At 40.1% G+C, this 17,754-nt stretch overlaps 1 protein-coding gene across 7 annotated transcripts; it reads right to left on the bottom strand.

The window, feature by feature from the left end:
• Nucleotides 1-1,714: 1,714 nt before the first annotated feature.
• Nucleotides 1,715-17,742, bottom strand: Nocte (no circadian temperature entrainment). 7 transcript variants are annotated; one of them, XM_083039856.1, is made up of 20 exons: nt 17,164-17,741; nt 15,869-16,016; nt 15,364-15,612; nt 14,893-15,049; nt 13,695-13,955; nt 11,586-11,666; nt 11,199-11,503; nt 10,585-11,095; nt 9,781-10,491; nt 9,016-9,449; nt 7,336-8,907; nt 5,179-7,119; nt 4,375-4,569; nt 3,969-4,277; nt 3,695-3,880; nt 3,486-3,621; nt 3,063-3,401; nt 2,690-2,835; nt 2,063-2,330; nt 1,715-1,992 (listed from the first exon to the last, which is right to left on the bottom strand). In XM_083039856.1, exons 2-20 carry the CDS (start codon nt 15,959-15,961, stop codon nt 1,838-1,840), a joined length of 8,049 nt encoding a protein of 2,682 aa, XP_082895982.1. In that variant the 5' UTR covers nt 15,962-16,016; nt 17,164-17,741; the 3' UTR covers nt 1,715-1,837. The 7 variants fall into 7 exon arrangements, with proteins under 7 accessions (XP_082895982.1, XP_082895985.1, XP_082895983.1 ...); XM_083039859.1 differs by having other exon boundaries at nt 2,711-2,835; XM_083039857.1 differs by having other exon boundaries at nt 4,375-4,554.
• Between the last annotated feature and the right edge of the window lie 12 nt (nt 17,743-17,754).

Here is a 17,754-nt window from a genome sequence, read left to right as displayed (position 1 = left end):
GCGTTGTGATTTCGCCATTTTGTCGATTTACATATTACACACTCATCTTTTTTTTTTTAATTCTCACAATGTTTTAGAGAAAAGATGTGTTCGGGATAAAAGGGAGTAAAATCGCAATCTTTGTCCTCTTTCTTAATCGATATTTTTTAAATTCATTGAAGTGTTAAATTTTTAACAAGTCTACATGTGTGTGAAGTGTCCTCTCTTTCTCTAATACATGTTTCATTATTCATACAGACATATCACGAATATGACATGAAAAATTCTCAGAGTTCAAGAATAGTGGTCGTCGGTACGACTGGCAGTATATTTTGTTTTTTGTTGAGAATTAACATCCTATATCTGTCTCGATGCTCTAGATTTCTTACGAAAACCAGGCGAAATGGGCATGGCCACTGTCTCTTTGCTGAATAAATCTGGCAACGACGGGCTCCTGTGAATACTACTATTTATTTTTCATGAGCTTTATCTTTATAACAAAGCTTTAACTGCAACGAAAGCAGAGAATATACAATCCTTTTTTTTTTCCATACGTTGCGATAGTAGTGGTTTAGGTTGCGGTTCGCTTGATCCAACATAATCTTTTTAAGCGTGAAAAGACTTCGACGTAATCCACGACATGTCCAGCTTTTCACGCTTCACAAGCAGTATCTTATATACCTAATGATTGAAACTCGTCGTGAGTAAAGCCAGATCATGATGATTTGTGCGATACCTATCAACAACGGTTTCCTATTCCGCACAAGCTTCGCCATGATCTCGCATCATCGACAAAACGACCAATATACATATAGAGCTTTTCTCTGTCGCGTACATAGGGAACGACAGTCATGCGTAGATCCGATTCGTGGATACACAATCATAATCGATAGTAATCGAAGTAAATCCATTTCTTATTGTTTGAATAAACGGAGGACTTTTACCACCGTTTGTTTCAGTTCTTTCAATGCTACATACGAGATTGCAAGAATTGTAATTGTTTCTTTCACTAATTGCTTTTTTCCTCTCTTTTGTTTTCTCTCTATCTCTCTTTTTCGCTTCATCTTCCTATCTCTATATGATCAAGAAAACCTGGTATCAGGCTTTCCAGGCATCTTAGCATTCATTTTCATTTGTCGTAGATTGATCTGGGTATAGAGATATATCTATATATATGTATATTTTTTGAATATACATATACATATACATATATATACATATACATATACATATATATATATATATATATATATATATATAAAGTCTATCAATTCTTTTTTATCTCTCTTCCCTCAGATACAACCTTATGAATTCTTAACACAACGATACAGAATGTAAATGTGTCACTTTTTCCAGCTTTTGGTAGCAGTATCAATCAGCGCTCGCGATTAACTCGTTGCCATTCTTATAAATATATATATATATATATATATTTATATGTATTTGATATTATTTAATAATGGAAATGCTTAATATAAACGTCCTTTCGACTGCATAGAGACGAAAAGTTTATGTTGTTAGAACTAAAGAACGGGTAGAGGTGCGTATAAATAATGTTATCTTCCTACAAGTTCCCTTTTTTCGATACAGCACAAAAATCAGATTTTTAATTCATCTATTTAACTATTATAGTCGATTATATAAGCACGTGATTTCGTAGATAAACGAATTTCATTGTGACACTGCGTGCTCCTTTTTTCGTATTATAAAAAAGCACGTCAGTCTTTGCCCTTACTTTTTTGACGAAATTATATCAAAGGTTTAATCAACGAAAGATGTTTTTTTTTTTTTTTTTTTCACACAAATGGAAGAGCAAGTGTGTTCACCTTCACGTAAACATTCACGTATTTCACGTATTTCACTCGTTTTGCTGATTCACTTCCTCCTTATTGTTATCACTATCTTGCTGGTTCACATTGGGCTTGTTACCTACAGGCTGTGTTCCAGAGGGGCCATCATTCATTTTGTCATTATGATTATCAGCTTTGTCATTTGAATCCATCTTAACGTTTCCTGAGAGAGAAAGTACAGTTGTTAATCAAATATTAATCGTATTTTTAATAATTTCTATACACTTACAAACCTTGCGGCGAGTAATATTGTTGTTGCATCTTCATGTTACGTTGCTGCTGCTGCTGCTGCTGATGTAAATTTGGTCTGTGACGGTTAATTTGAGCTTGTTGCTGCTGTTGCGTTGGCATACAAGCAGGCTGCTGCTGCGTGGGATTATTTGGGTTTGGACCTGGAGCAAACGGTACAACGGGTCGCTGTATCGGAGGCGGGTAACGCTGTTGCGATGGTTGAATACCAGGTCGAGGTATACCTATTCCACGTACGTTCTGCTGCAAAACCTGCATATTCATACGTACGAGTATAGAATATATATAGCGTAGAATATATGTATATATATAGTGTATTATTTTTCAAGTGTAATCAGACATGTTTTTTTATTGTAATATTAGATTATATTTAGATTATATTTAAAAATTGTTTTATAAAAAAACGTAGTCCTTATACATTGTATATTTGTGCTTATGTATAATATTAGATTTCATATAGACGTATCATATTTTTTTAAATTCTAATTTCTTTACTGACAGAAAATAATTCCGTACATATTTAATTTAGCTTGATAAAAGAAAAATAGAGAGAAAAAGATGAATATATATGATATAGAAATGATAAATTTTAATGAATAAATGGTACATACGTAGGGAGTGTAGCTGCTTACCAGAGCAGACTGGCTAACGCCCTGATATTGTTGGTACTTATGATGCTGTGTAGGACTCGGCTGTGGTTGCTGCGACGAAGATTGTTGTTTGCAGTTTCTCGATTTAGGTGACGGTATCTGAGAAGCTAGAATCAAAATAATGGCTTAATGCAGTTCGACAGAAAACTCATTATCGAATAATCGTGAAATAATCTTTTTTCAAAAAAATGTATGAATTTGTCCTATAATTTTGATACTTTAGACAAAACTTCTGAAAAATTCATCTAAAGTAAAACGTTATAAAAATTCAATCTTTTGTCAGAGCTGAAGCTACTTGTCTTACTGACTATTTTTGAAATTGTACTGAGCTTACTCGAGCCAAAAACTGATGCAAGGACATCTTGTTGATTTCCCGATGGGCTCTTCAACTGTCTGGGTTGCTCCTGCGGTTGGTGCTTACTAAGAAATGTAGGCGCCGCATTTCCTGGTCCCGGTAAACCACCGGTGGGATTACGAAATTGTTGAGCTGCTATTTGCAATCCTGAACTAGACAAAAAACTGGGACCATAGTTTTGTAGACCGACAGGGGTCGCGTTACCCGTTGCCAAACTTTGATTATGCTGGCCGAATCCTTGCAAACCGTAATGAGTTCCAGTTTGTTGAGTGGCACCGCCAGATTGGTAAAAGCCCGTTTGCGATCCAGGAAACACATCTAAAGAAGATATATTAAAATGGCAAATAAAATACGTTAAATAAAAAGTATGCAATACGTAAATTCATGAACTGTCATATTTACCGGCAGATGTGGCACTGTAGTAACTATTTGCAGATGCTTGAACATTTGGACCAGGTCTCTGTACTAACTGCGAATTATTCAAGTAACTGCCACTTACACCAAGCACTTGATTTGGATCGTATGGTATATAAGCCAACTGAAAGAAAATAGTTTTTGTTAATATCTTGTTGGATTTATTATCTTTGTCAGACTTTATGATAAAATCTCACCTGATTAGGTTGAGGAGCAGATGGGGTCTGGAAATGCGGAGCTTTAGTTCCGATAGCTCCGATTGATTGAGACGACGATTTAACACTGGCCGACATCAGAGAATTTGACGATGAACTGATAAGTACCGTATTAGGATTGTTGCTGAGTTGTTGATTCTGTCCAAACGGAGGAGCAGCTGCTGCAGTCTGTTACAAAACAAATTCGAAAAATTAATCCATTTCAATATATCTGTATAACGAGAAGAGTTATAAGAGAAATAAAAAATGTACGTACAATACGGTATTGGGATAAATTGTTCTGATACATTTCCGGTGTGGGGGCATTCGGCGCGTGAGGCGGTGGCGGCGGTGGTTGCTGCAGGTATACATTTTGCTGGCTGAACGAGCTCTGGAGGGACGGAGCGTATGGCGCGTACTGCGTAAACGGCGATCGGCTTTGATCCAGTTGAAACGCTCCGTATAAACTGCCCGCTTGAGCCGGCAATTGTCCCGAACCTGTGTTGAACAATACCGCCGGTGGCGACGGGATGGCCGACATGCCGCCGTATTGAGCCGCTTGTGAGCCAGGATACTGCGGAAACTCCTGCAAAATAAGAACACCGTTCTTTACATTTCTATTCCGTCCTGCGTATATTTTAAATTTTCTCAAAATAATAAGTGAGAATAAGAACGCAACGCACCTGGTAGTTAATGTGCGAGGGCTGGCCGGTAGAATTGAACGGCGGGGGACTCAGAGGACCTTGAAGACTAACGGGAGGATGGCCGATAGGACTCTGACCGGCTCCGATGGGACTCGGCCCAGGCACGGTGGATCCAGGTTGCGTACCGCTGCTCCCCGAAGACTGTTGCTGCGGCTTCACCTGCGGGGGAACCAGCTGCGCATCAGGCAAAGAGTCAGCATCTTCCCACAAGGGACATTATATGTTCAATATAGTAAGTTGCTACATACATCACAGCAATTTTTCAACAAACACATTCGTCGATTTTTAAAAATGAAAATTGTTCTCAGATCTGTTTTGGGAAAATCTGGTGAAAATGTGAATAGGTTCATTATACTCTTTGTAATAATACACGTACCTTGTCTTCTAATTGACATTAAGTTATAATCACAAATATTATAATCACATATAATGATGACAATGAGCAATGATAATGATAATTGCATTAAGTACAATACACTAATGTAATGTAACGATGATGAGAAACAATGATGATTACTGTGTTAAATCATCTACTGATCATCGACAAGTGGCTGACTGAATATTCACCTTCGGCCAAAGAAGTTAGCCACTTACCTTTCTCATTTTCACCACACTTTTACTGGACAAAATTTTTCAAACAAAATGAAAAGGTAAAATTATCGAGAAAAGCGATTAATTGTGACGATAATAACAATAACAATACAAATAAAAACACTGTAAAAACTAGCTCTACTGCATGCATCATAAGTAATAACAGCAAATATTCGCGAAATGATTTCTCACCTTGCACACATTCGTAGACGTCGTGATTTCGCTTTTCATATTGTTTTGATTGTATTGCTGATGCGGGCTGTAACTATCGTCGACGTCGCCGCTTTCGAACGCCTGCGGGAAGCTGGTCGCGCTTCCTACCACGCCGCTGCCGTCCTCGTGTTCGACTACGGTGGGCATCGGCGCGTTTTCCCAGACCTTCTTCACGGATGCGATTTTCAGGTTGAGCTCCGCGGTCGACGGCGATATCGTGCTCTGACCGCCTGCCATATGCATGGAACGCGGCATCCCTAAGCTCTTACTCTTGTCCTCGGTCAGCTGCGAAAGATCCGAGTCGAACGTAAAGTCCAACTTCATGTCAGCGCTGTCCTCGTTCTTGTTGAACGACAACGGCATCTGGATGGGTTCCTGATTTTTGTCCTTTATTAGATCATTCGGTTTATTGGGGAACGCGACGGAAAGCGCTGGTTGCTGCGGATGCTGCTGCACCTGGCTGTTGCCTTCCTCTTCCATCTCCGCGCGCTTCTCGGCTCGCTGCTGCTGCTGCGTCTTGATGTGATTCGAGAACTTGGACTTCACCGCCAGATCCGTCGTTCCGGTCGTCTTTGTGGTCTTTGAATAATTCGTGTTCTCGAAGATCAAGGTCTGTACGGGAGGCGAAGACACGTCGGACACGACGTTCTTCTCCGTCAGGGTCTCCTTCAGATTTTTCACCGTCTTCTCGCCGCTCGGGGAATTTCGTTGACTGCTGTGTCCGGAGTTAGCCTCGTTACCCTCGTGACTGTGATCGTTTTGGGCCGTTAAACCCGACATCAGTTGAATGTCCGTAGGAACCGCGGACGGAGAATTCGAGCGCAATTGGCTAGTGAAAGGTTTATCCCAAGCGTTGACCGCCGGTGGTGGCGCGGGATTGCTTGACGAGTCCTTGGCATAATTGTTCCCGGAACTATTCAGCTTATTCATGTCGCTCGCGTCGGTCGCGCACATTTGCTGCTGCTGCTGTTGCTTCACCAGACGTTGGAAACGCGGAGCTAGTCTTACATTTCTGGGATTTCTACTGTCGTATTCCCGCTTCTGCGACATATTCGCCGGTTGAGGAATATTCTGACCGAGTAAGGGCGGAATATTTTGTACCTGCTGCTGCAAAGCTTGCTGCGAGCCGTTCGACTTTGATTTCGAGCGATCGCGTTCGCGTTCGCGCTCCTTCTCCTTGTCTCTCTTGACCGGCTTCGCTTCCTCCTTCTGATTATGTCTCGACTCCTTCACGTTCTTCTTCGAACGTACTTCCTGAAAACCGTCGGCGTCCACTTTATCCTCCGCCGCCGCGTTCGCGGTGTCCTCGGTACAGCTGTTGCTCTCCATTTCCGAATCCATTAGCTTCTTATCTTTCGCCTGAGACTTTTTATTGAGATCGTTCAGCGCTTGATTCACGAGGTTCGGATCGGTCAGTTTGATCTCATCGATACGATTAACCATGCTATCTTTGTTGCTCGATTTATTTGTGATCGCGCCGCTGTTGGTCGAGCTCTGACTTCTGGATCTTCCGCCGTTTTGTATCTGCGCGTTTTGCATCAAGGGCGGGATGCCGTCGGTATTGTGATTCTTCTGAGCGCCGAACCCGGCGTTCTGCAGATTCCGCTTCTCCGCTCCCGGGGCACGCGACGCCGGATTGGAAGACTTGGGATTTTTCTCACGTTGCTCCCTGGCATTCGCCGCCGATTGCTCGTTCCTACGGGAATGCGGATTTGCGCCAATAGCATTCTGGTTTGCAGCTTGAATGCCCCGTCCGCCGAAATGCTTGTTGCGACTGTTACGAGACTCCTTGTGATCCTCTATATGTTCCTCGCTATTTTCCGACGTGGTTTCCCAATCCTCGTTACCTACGTCCGATTGGGGCTGCTTCGACACGTTGCTGCTACTGCCACGTGAACGAGCTTCACGATTATCTCTCCCCTGAAACACGCAATTACACCATTAAAAAAAAACGCACGATATTTATCGAATCATATATAAACTTATATACATATAATCTATAATATAGTTTTGTACTATAAAAATATTCCATTTCTTATATAAATTCGTAGATATATAATGTACTAGCAAACGAAAGATTCTAATCTATGTACAAAATACTAGACAGCAATATATGTTTATTAAAATTATACATACCCTTCTGCTTCCACTACGAGTTCTCTTGGAACGCGGCTCTTCCTTTCGCATTTGTGCCTTTTGGGACAGAACGTTAGCGACCTGACTCCCTTCTTGTTTATTAGCGGATTGTTGAGTTTGTTGACTCGGGGATTTGTTACGTCTGCCTGTAATACCCGCCGTAAGCGCCTGTTGCTTAGCGATTATCTTGTCATCGGTGGACTCGACCGGCGCGGATTGCAAGAGGTTTGCCTCTTTCTCCGAGGTTGGCGTCGGTGGATTTTGCCGTCCGGCACTCTGCGATTGCTGATGCTTCTCGTCTGCATTACGTTCCGACGAAAACGGACTCTTGCTGGACGGCGGTCCATAGCCTTCCATGCGGCTGCCCGTTGCCGTGTTTCGAATGCGAAAACCGCCGCCTCTACCACGACGGGATGGTTCGCCCGACGGCGCGAAAGCCTCGTGACTGGGTTTTCCGTCGTACCCTCTCTTCTCGCTGCGCGCTTGAGAATATGTCTCGGTGCCACGCTTATCGTCTCGTCTCGACACCTCACGATTACGCTCTTCCTTCTCGACCTTCTGGGACGGCTTAGGAGAGCGAGCCAGTCGCTTATCTTCCTTTCCGGATTCGGTGGAGCCGGATACCTCATCGGCACTGTTTTCGGAATCGGTATGTCCGTAGGAACCACTCTTGGCGGACATTCCAGACTTGCCAGCAGCAGGTCGTGGCCCGCCTCGTCGTCCTCTGGATTCCGGACCACGCCAACGAGTGAAAACACTGAAGGTTCCTCCCCACTGACGTCCACCGCGAGAATCGCGTACTCTAGAACTGGAGCTACCGCTGCTTGTTCTATTACGTGTGTTTTTCTCTCGCTTCTCATCCTTGACTTGCTCTTTAACATCTTCGGTAATAGCTTCTTCCCTCTTCTCCAAAGTCGGCTTATCCAATAAACTTTGCTTAACCTCATCACATTCCTTGCCTTCTTTAGCAGTCTCCGTTATCTTTTCCTCTTCCTTTTCGAAAGTTGGCGATATCGCGTCGGCCCATGCCTTTGGCGAATTATCACCTCTCTCAATCTGTCTGCTCTCCGAAGCGCGTTCTGCTTTTCTATTCCAAACATCCGTATCTTTTTTCGTCTCGACGGAACCTTCCTTCGGCTGATCTTTCTTCTCTTGAAGATCAGAACTGCCTCTCTTCAATTGAATCAGACTACGCTTCTCGTTCTTCAATTCGTCCGCTTCAATCTTTTCTTTCGTAACTGGACCAGGCGGTTGCCTTCTATCTCTATCCCTTTCCCTAACTTCCTCGTGATATAACAAGTCTCGTTTCTTTTCCTCGTAATCTGACACTTCGCTCACCCAGGAATTGCAATCGCGTAATTTATGCAGATCGTCATCGCGTAAAGACGTTTTCGACTCTCTGGAAGCGCGACTGTCGCGCGAATCCGGTCTCTGCGGGCGTTCGTTGCGCTCTTCCTTCGGCGCATCGCGGCGGCTTTCAAGTTGTCTATCTTGTCCCGCACTACGTTCTTCGCGCCACTCCGAACTCTCGGGGCGCTCCCTTTGTTCGCGTTCTCGCTCATCAAAGGAATCCTGTGCGAAAAAAATTTTGCCAATTTAAATATAATCACGAGATAATTGATATAAATGTTCGTACCTAGCAAAATAAGAATTAATCTTTCTATCGTTTTAAATCTTTACCTTCGAATAATCATAATCCTTCTTCTCTTTGCTATCTCGCTCGCGCATATCTCTAATGTCTCGAGCGTCACGGCTGGTGGGACGAGAATCTTTGACATCACGATTCTCTCGATTATCTCTCGAGTCCAGATTTTCCTTCGGATCTCGTTCCTTATCATCAAAATGTCTCTCACGTTCCCAAGAGTCACGAGGATGTCTATCGTCGTACTCATAATCTCTGAAATTACGGTTATACTCATCGTAATAACCGGCCGGTTTGCGACTGTCGTAGGACCGATGCGAAGAATGCCGATAACGATCCTCCCTCGCTGGTGGCGCGCCACCGCTGCGATGATCTCGAGACGGAGGTCGCTCATCGTCCAATGGCGCCGATGCGTCAGAATCGGTTCTGTTACGACGTTGCGATGGCATGGACTGCTTCATACTGCTATCTACTAATGCAAGTTTCATATTTGTATAGCTTCTTCAATATTTTATCAAAAGATAAGAATCAAGATAATTTACAGAAAAAATGTCACATTAGATATCTTTCATATTTAAGATACTAGCATATTAGATTTCTAATCAAGTTAAAAATTCGGTTGAATCGCATCCCTCGCTTTCAAAAATTAATAGTGAGAATTATTTTTTGTATCTCTATTAAATTATTAAATATATTTATTTAATAAAAAAATTAAACAACTTTTTTCTTTACAGTTCAATCGCAATTATTAGGATAAAATGTGACACAGTTCTAACGAGTGATTCTACATTCTAAAAACTTACTCAATGTATTGTAATTGTGAAGCCATCTACCAGGGTCATATTGCTGGGAGAATGGAACAGATTGCGAGGCAGGTCTTTCCGCATTGGGCGAAATTCGATTGAAATTCGCGCCGCTTCTCTCTGCCTGCTGCTTTTGGAATCTGGGCGGTAAATTATTCTGAAAATGTCGAGAAAATGCCGGTTGCTCGCGATCTCGCGAGTCCCTTTGATCACGATCGCGTTCCCTTTCGCGCTCGCTGCGCACGGTATCCTGTTGCCGTAAGAAATTCTGCCGATCATTCTGACGAAAGTCCGTCAGTCCTTGATCTCGGCCCTCTCTCGCAAGATTGTCGCGGGTCTCGCGACCAGATGCGATAATTTTCTCATCCTTCCCTTCGGACGAAGTACGAGATCTTTCACGGTCTCGGTCTCTGTTCTCTCGCTCCCGATTTTCCTTCTCTCTTTCCCATTCGGGAATAGGAAGAGATACAGGTGGGATGCTGATCAAGCTTTTAGACTCGCCCGACTGTGCGCGTTCCTCGTCTTTGTGCTTTGCCTGTTTCTCTTTCATCTTTTGCTCCAAATCCTGTAATTTCTTAGCTGCCGCTTGTTTTGTCGATTCTTGGAAACGTTTCTCTTCTTCTTCTTTGCGTAATCGTGCACGTTCGACAACGGACGCAACTTCAACCTTGATTCTACGTCTTTCGTTCCACGTCTCGTCGTCTTCGACACCTATTTGTAATGAAAATATGTTGTTATAAATGAAACTTGAATAGATTGAGCTTGATATTTTTTTTTTTTTTTTTTTAATAAAAATAAACTGACCTCTCAATGAATGTACAGAATGCAATTGCGATTGATTATTGTAGCCGCCACTACCACTCGCACCATTTGATCCACGATAATCACGATTCATAGAAGGTTGAGTCCAAGGACGATGCGACGGATCACGAAGCTCCTTCGAAGAATCTCGAGGATTATCTCGAGACTTCTCCTTCTCCTCTGCGGCACTATCATCGCCCTTTTTCTCCTTGATATCTTTCTTTTCGTCATTTTTCGATTCTGGTTCGAGTTCATCGTCGCTAAAGGCCAATTTTTGGTTATAATCAATATCATCGTGCGCAGCCCATCCTGCATCACGTGAAATATCATCCATACGAGTAAGATCTTCTTCCTTGATAATGGGTCTAGTCAGCATTTCTTCCTCGGCCACGCGGTCACGTTGAGGAGGTGGAAATCGATCCAGGGGATGATTAAATCTAGGTCGGGGGCTGTTGGATCCAGAATTTGATGAAAATTGCGGAGGAAATCCACCGGGAAAATTTGATCTATACATCTAAAAAGATTTAACATTTTGTTATCGCAGAACCGAAAAAAAAGAAAAAAGAATTTACACAGATTCAAGCTTTCAAAAACAAAAATCGTAATAACAAACTCACAAATGGCGGGATAAGTCCCCGAAAATGATGCATATTCGGCCCAATTTGATGAGTACCGGTTGAAGGCGCAGAACCTTGATTATTTACGGAATTGTGCTGGCCTGCCGGGCCCGCGCCCATGTTGGGCGATTGGCCCAAGTTCTGCCGCCCTCCACCGGGTCCCTCTTGGGTGTGTCCTCCTGAAACAGGTATATTTAATGGGAGGCCCTGGCCCCCCGGAGTATTCCCATTTCCGGGACCAGTTGATGTTGGTGGCGCTGCGCCACCTGCCGTGCGACTCCCTCCTTGAATCCAACTTCCTTCGGCTGCAAAGAGATTCATATGGTCGTTAATATTATGTATTTTCAAAAGCAAAAAGATTCTATCATTAAAGTGCGAGATACTTACTCTGTGGACGCAGGCTCGGTCCTGGACCATACTGCGCATTTAACTCTCGATTCGACTGCTGTTGATTTCCCGGCGTGCCAGCTACATAAATTAATCATTGGATAAGTGATATATAGACAAATAATATACTGTGTATTCCGATACATAATAACAGTAATATATCAATATTGATGAAGAAAGAATCGATATTTAATGAGGTACATGATAAAAACAAGATACACGCATGCTCGCACGCGGTCGCAGAGGCTGTGCATAAAACTTTTCCATATATATCATGCTTTACAGAATTAGTGTTCTGATAAAAAACTGAATAATACAGATAAAACACAAAAAATTATGTTTTCGAATATTCATAAAATAAATTATTTGATCTAGAATAAAAATAAAATTCGCGCGAGCTGCTAAAACGTATACTATAATTTCATGTAAATATATAATTATATATATATAATTAAAATAATTACACACGTTTTATCAATATTCTATCAATGTAAATCTCAATAAATCAATAATTCTATGATAATCATATATGTATGTATGTTTATACTTAGAGATAATATAATATTATTCAAAATGTTTTGTCTTTATAGAAACCAATATAAACTTATCCAAGAAAAAGGCTAACTAATACATTTCTTTCGGATAACAGAATGTCATAATGTAATGCTTTCATGGTGCAAGAAAATATGAGAATAAGAAATGAGCGGGTACAATAATCTAGATTGTTAAAAGAGATTCACTTAATAAAATAGATAAAAAATATACACGTCTTTTAACATTATGTACCAATCTCGAGTTTTTATATAAGTTTTTCTCATCAAATTATATCATAAATATTGAAATATAAACGATGATATATACGAGACTTGGTACATACTGTAATACTATCTAATAATTTTCTACACACATATATAATAATATATATCAACATTTATAGTCAAATCAATCTTCTACATCTATGTCTAAAATTACAACACATGATCTAATTAAGTATTTTTTAACAAATTGCGTCAAACATATGAAATCACAGTTTAAAATTTTATCACTATTGATGATTTAAAGATATATAAATTGCTCTGCACAAAAAAGTTATTTGTAAAATCTTAATAAATGAAAAACGTAGATTTCATAAAAATTTTCATCTTTACATGAATCATCTAATGTTAAATATAATTAGTTGTATTTTTTTTCAATATACATCTAAAAAGAGAAAATACTTTCTTTAAATATTATATATATATATATAGGCTCTTTTTCTATATATATTCTCTCTCTCGAATCATATTTCTATATATATATATAAAATATGCATCTTACTACAAAATCACAATTTTCTTCCATAAACAACAGTAAACAACATAAAATAATATTGTGCACCAAATTTATATATTTTTTGTAAAAACAATTCAGATTTGTTGAAACAATAATTACCAAATAGAAAATGTCGGAAAATTATAAATTATAAATATAATATAATTAAATGCAATTAAGATTGCAAATATTTTTGTTTAATTACAGTTTTTATATGACTTCAACTTTCTTGATATATTATACATGTGATATTATATACACAGTATATACATATATCAAATAGTTTCTAATAATTGCATCGAGTCTTACAAGATATTAATGAGAGAAAAAGAAATTAGAAAAAGAGCCTGAGATTCCTATCGCATAATTTTTCAAAGAGAGAGTATAAAACTAGTGTTTCATCTCTCTAATATTTTTTACTTTTTATCATAAATACCTTTTAAGACATATGCAGACGAGTAGTATATTCATTAAACATTCAATATGTAAAGAAATTACTACTTGTCAAAGCACAATTTACCAAATCTATTTATGATTTCAGATATACAGAGTCAAGAATCCGCATGCATCGCGCATTCTTGTAAATCTCTGTTACACACAGTTTTTCACATTACTAACAAATTTATTTACACCAATCTATGGCAACTATTTTCTATGAATAATAATTCATAATATAATTTATTGAATCACAGAATGCAATCGTAAAAATAAGCCACCATGGGAAGAAGCACAGAGAGAGCACTACTGGCAAAGAGATAAAAATTTGAATCTAGCAGCAACAGGCAAGCAGCACCCCACCTGAGTGGTTGTGGGAGTACGGCTGTTGCTGCAGTAACGAGTGATGGACTGCGACTGAGATCGCATTGGATGTTGTCGAGGACTGTTGAGTCTGGCTCTGAGTGGAGACGGAGGCGGAGGGCTGTCCGCTGAGACTGGGAAACTCGTGTTGGAACTGCGGGGACTGATGGGCGAGGAAACTCAGTCCAAGGGCACCTCTTGCCCCCTTCGCGCCCCCCACGAGCCCCGCGTAACCAACCACTGCTGCCACAATGGGCGTACCTATCAATTAATTGTGCCACCCAAAAAAAAAGAAAGAAAAAGAAAAAAAGAAAAAAAAAAAAAAAAAAACGACACCGGCGCTCCGCTTACACTTTACGTTCTGCCCAACGTCCAGAAATGGATGTTAAAAGAACCAAAGAACGAATTATTGTCTCACATCCTATTGTGATTGACCATGATATACTATCATATTGTAATCTCAGAGTTTGCATCGTCCTTTATCAATCCAACTCTGGACATTTTAAATTGCATGATATGTGCGTTTATATATCTCGATAAAAATTCTCTTTTAAATAAATACTGTTTGTATAATCCATAAGTAACGAAATCATACTAAAATTGCTGCTACCTATATTTTTTCTACATATATCTGCATATTTCCAATTGGCATTAATATATTGTATCATTTAGACAATATCATATCAGCTATAGATTAATAATACATAGTCGATACAATATGTATATAAACAGTATACCGATTATTCATCCTAATTGATTACTATTTAATGAAATAACAGAAGTTTATATAAAATTATTAATTGTACGCAAATGACTTGCACGTGCCGTCCCGCCTACGATCTTGTATATCCCCTATTCGTAGGAGGAGGCAGCTACAAACATTTACACATAGAAAGCTAAAGCTATTTTTTCTCACTCTATAGTTGCGACTATAATTAGATATGCCTTAGATATGATCACATCTGAGTTTTTAGAAAATTTTGAAGATACTTTCACGACTGTCTCTTAAATTATTTTAAATAAAGCCTGCTTCTGGATGTATCTTTCTGATGGAAACGAGTTAAAAAATGTTCCAATGGAAAGAGAACGTGAAAAATGAGTAAAGTAACTTAAAAGTCTTAACATTCTATTTCAATTAATGTTACGCATTACATGCCAGTAGTGCTGTAATGTATGAAATATATATTTTTATACGCACCATCTCCTGATCTGCTCATAATCGCGCTCCATGATGATTTGTTGTTTGTTTGATCCAAAAAAGGAGATTGTGATACATTTTGTTGTCCCGGTAGTAATGAGTGTAGAGATGTCGGAACAGTGGTCCCTGCTGCGCATTGTGCTGTTGAAGAGACAGTCTGCAAGGAAATATTAGCTTTAATAGTATCTATTTTCAAGTTATGAACATAATATGAAGCATAAGAATAAAAAAATTAGCGCTGTTTTTGTAAACTTTTCTTATTAAGTAATTTAATTTTTAACTTTACTTTTTCCCATTAAAAATATTCACAAAGATAAGAATATAACAATTATTTTTCACCTAACTATCAAAATTAACTTATGTCAAATAACTATGATGATACTAGAATATTAATAATATATTAATAATATAATGTTAACTTTAAGATAATTGTGTGTTCTCTATAACCTAAAGAATTGATTTACAACTTACAGTAGTGTTATCAGGTGAACTTGCTACTGTGGTAGTAGTAGTGATCGACGATGTCGAATCCTTAGTAGTAGCCCAACCACTTCCTCCACTTGGCACAAGACTGACAGCTGGATCACTGCTGCTAGTTTCACTTTTTAAACTGGGCAGATTAGCAGGAGGACGCCGTGCCGAAGGCACCTTTCCAAGACTTTGCATTCCATGTTTGCGCGGTAATGTATTTTTTTGCTGATGCGGTTCCAAAGATTCGCCCTATATATTCAAATATTTGTTGAAAACACTTTACTAGTTTACATTGTAGAAAAAATTAACTCTCAAATATTAAAATATGAGAAACAAGATGATCGAGAAACATGTCGAAGAGATATGTAAGAAACTAAAAAAATCAAAGATAATTGTTTATGGATTTCATTAATTTTTTTAATTGACCAATATTGTAAGATAGAAGATACGATGAAAGAGTTTATTAAAAAAAGATACAAAGAAGTATAAATTGTGGCCAACTTACCCTACTCACCCGATACAAGCTATTGATATCTAGTGATTGAAACTTGGATTTTCCTTTCTCCCCCTTCGACACAATCCCTGACAGAGTAGACATGCTGTCTGCACGCAACCATTTAGTACCAATCAGACCCAAAGAACGAACCCTTTGTCTGCAAAAACAAAGTTTTTTAAATATCTCTCTTTATCTTTCTCTATAAACATTAACAATGGTGAGATTTGCAATTTAAAGAACCTGTTGTACAAGAAATATAACACTTTTATATAATAGAAAATATAATAATTTCACATGTATGTCAATTACATCTTGAGTTTTTCCAATGATATATAGTAAATTTTTAGAAATTACATACATGGATCAAATTAATATTATTTAAATTCAAAATAAAAAAATTCTCAAACTGAGGAAACAATTATGAGAACTATAAAAGAGCTAATAAATAGATATATTATATATCTGTATGTGTGTTTGTTCTATTTGTTCTGTAAAACATGTAATCGAGTAAAAAGTACATTTACAACAGGATCATTGCACACAATCAGTTTGTTTTGTAAAAGCCTTACATGACCAAAACTATTTAAAATAATAATAACGACATAGCAATACCAATGTAGCAGTATCAATTCCACTATAATTTGCATAATTACGCGAAGAAACAACGCGAAGAGGAAACTTCTAAAAACGCGTCCCGTTAACGGCGCATTAAAGGCAAACAGCACGAGACAAAGCTTTGTCTGTCACGTTGTCAGAGAATAAGCCACGCGCAATAATAATAATAATAATAATAATAAAAGAACTCGCGAGAAGTGCGACCAAAAATATAACTCGATTTATTACCTAGCAGATCCGAATACCTCGATAATATTACTGGAAATGGAAAAGCCAGGGGGAAGGAGGGGGGGGGAAGTACGCCGGACCCAACCCCTCTTCTCTCCCTCTACCCGCGATGTCAAAGCTCGCGATGGCCCAAAACAACAACCGCGCCGTGTCTCAAATACGCGTCACGCCGTCGTCGAGTCCTCCGTCGTCGTCGTCGTGGAGTCGCGACGCGAAACTCGGGATCGAGGGGGGCCCGCGAGCGTGTAATTTCGTGATAACGGTACCCCGTCGCCGAAGAAGAAAGCGGAGAGATCCGCGAGGACCCGGAGGGGAAGCGGCGCGGAGGGGGAAGGAAGAGAGGGGGTGGGGAGAGGGAGGAGGGAAAAAGTGTCGGGATACGGCGAAGCATCCTCCACGTAGGAAGGAGGATTTTTCGCTGATCCGCGGACTCGGGTCGGTTCGGCGAAATAACCACTTACCTTGGTCCGTCCAAATGGGTTAGCAGTTCACAATAGGGTTAACTCCCAGTAAAATTAGATTAACGCACGGATCGACGCGGATTGAGCGGACTTCCGACCGTATCGCGCCGCGCCTATCTATAGAGAGACACGAAAGAAACTTCTTCTCCGACGAATTCTCGTCCAAGATGGCGAATGCGCGACTCTCGGGGAGACCCTTCCTCCGCGCGCGCTCCGATCAATACAATTACGTCACGCTTACCAAGGAGAACCGCTCTCACACAGACGTGCCACTCGTCGGCGGATTCGCGCGAGTCGTCGCCAACGATGGCGATAGCGGCGTCTGGCGTCTGTCTTCTCCGCGCGACGCCTGCGTTATTTTTTTTCTCTCCCCCCTTTTCCTTCTCCCTTTCTCGATTCTCTCTCGCGCGCGCGAATCACCAATTCGATGGGACACGACGTTTTTTTCCCGATGAAATATCGCGGAGGAGATATAATATCCTTTTTACGGAGGAACCTAGAGCACCGACACGTTCTCTCCCTCCGTCTCCGTTCCGGAACTCTCTCTCTCTTTCTCTATCCGTTTTCGACTCTTATATCCGCTGTTGCGCG

This window comes from Prenolepis imparis, unplaced genomic scaffold (genome assembly GCF_030444845.1).
Source record: "Prenolepis imparis isolate NDT839.2.m4 unplaced genomic scaffold, iyPreImpa1.0 SCAF_6, whole genome shotgun sequence".
Lineage (NCBI taxonomy): Eukaryota > Metazoa > Arthropoda > Insecta > Hymenoptera > Formicidae > Prenolepis > Prenolepis imparis.
This window is presented reverse-complemented; position numbering and strand designations above follow the sequence as displayed.

Excerpts from the sequence above, each read along its gene's own strand:
- Nocte (XM_083039856.1), bottom strand. The coding sequence starts at position 15,961 with ATGTCTACTCTGTCAGGGATTGTGTCGAAGGGGGAGAAAGGAAAATCC. Across the intron at positions 11,096-11,198 it reads GGGGACTTATCCCGCCATTT|ATGTATAGATCAAATTTTCC; the intron begins GTGAGTTTGTTA and ends AAATCTTTTTAG. Across the intron at positions 2,836-3,062 it reads TGCATCAGTTTTTGGCTCGA|CTTCTCAGATACCGTCACCT; the intron begins GTAAGCTCAGTA and ends TTTTGATTCTAG.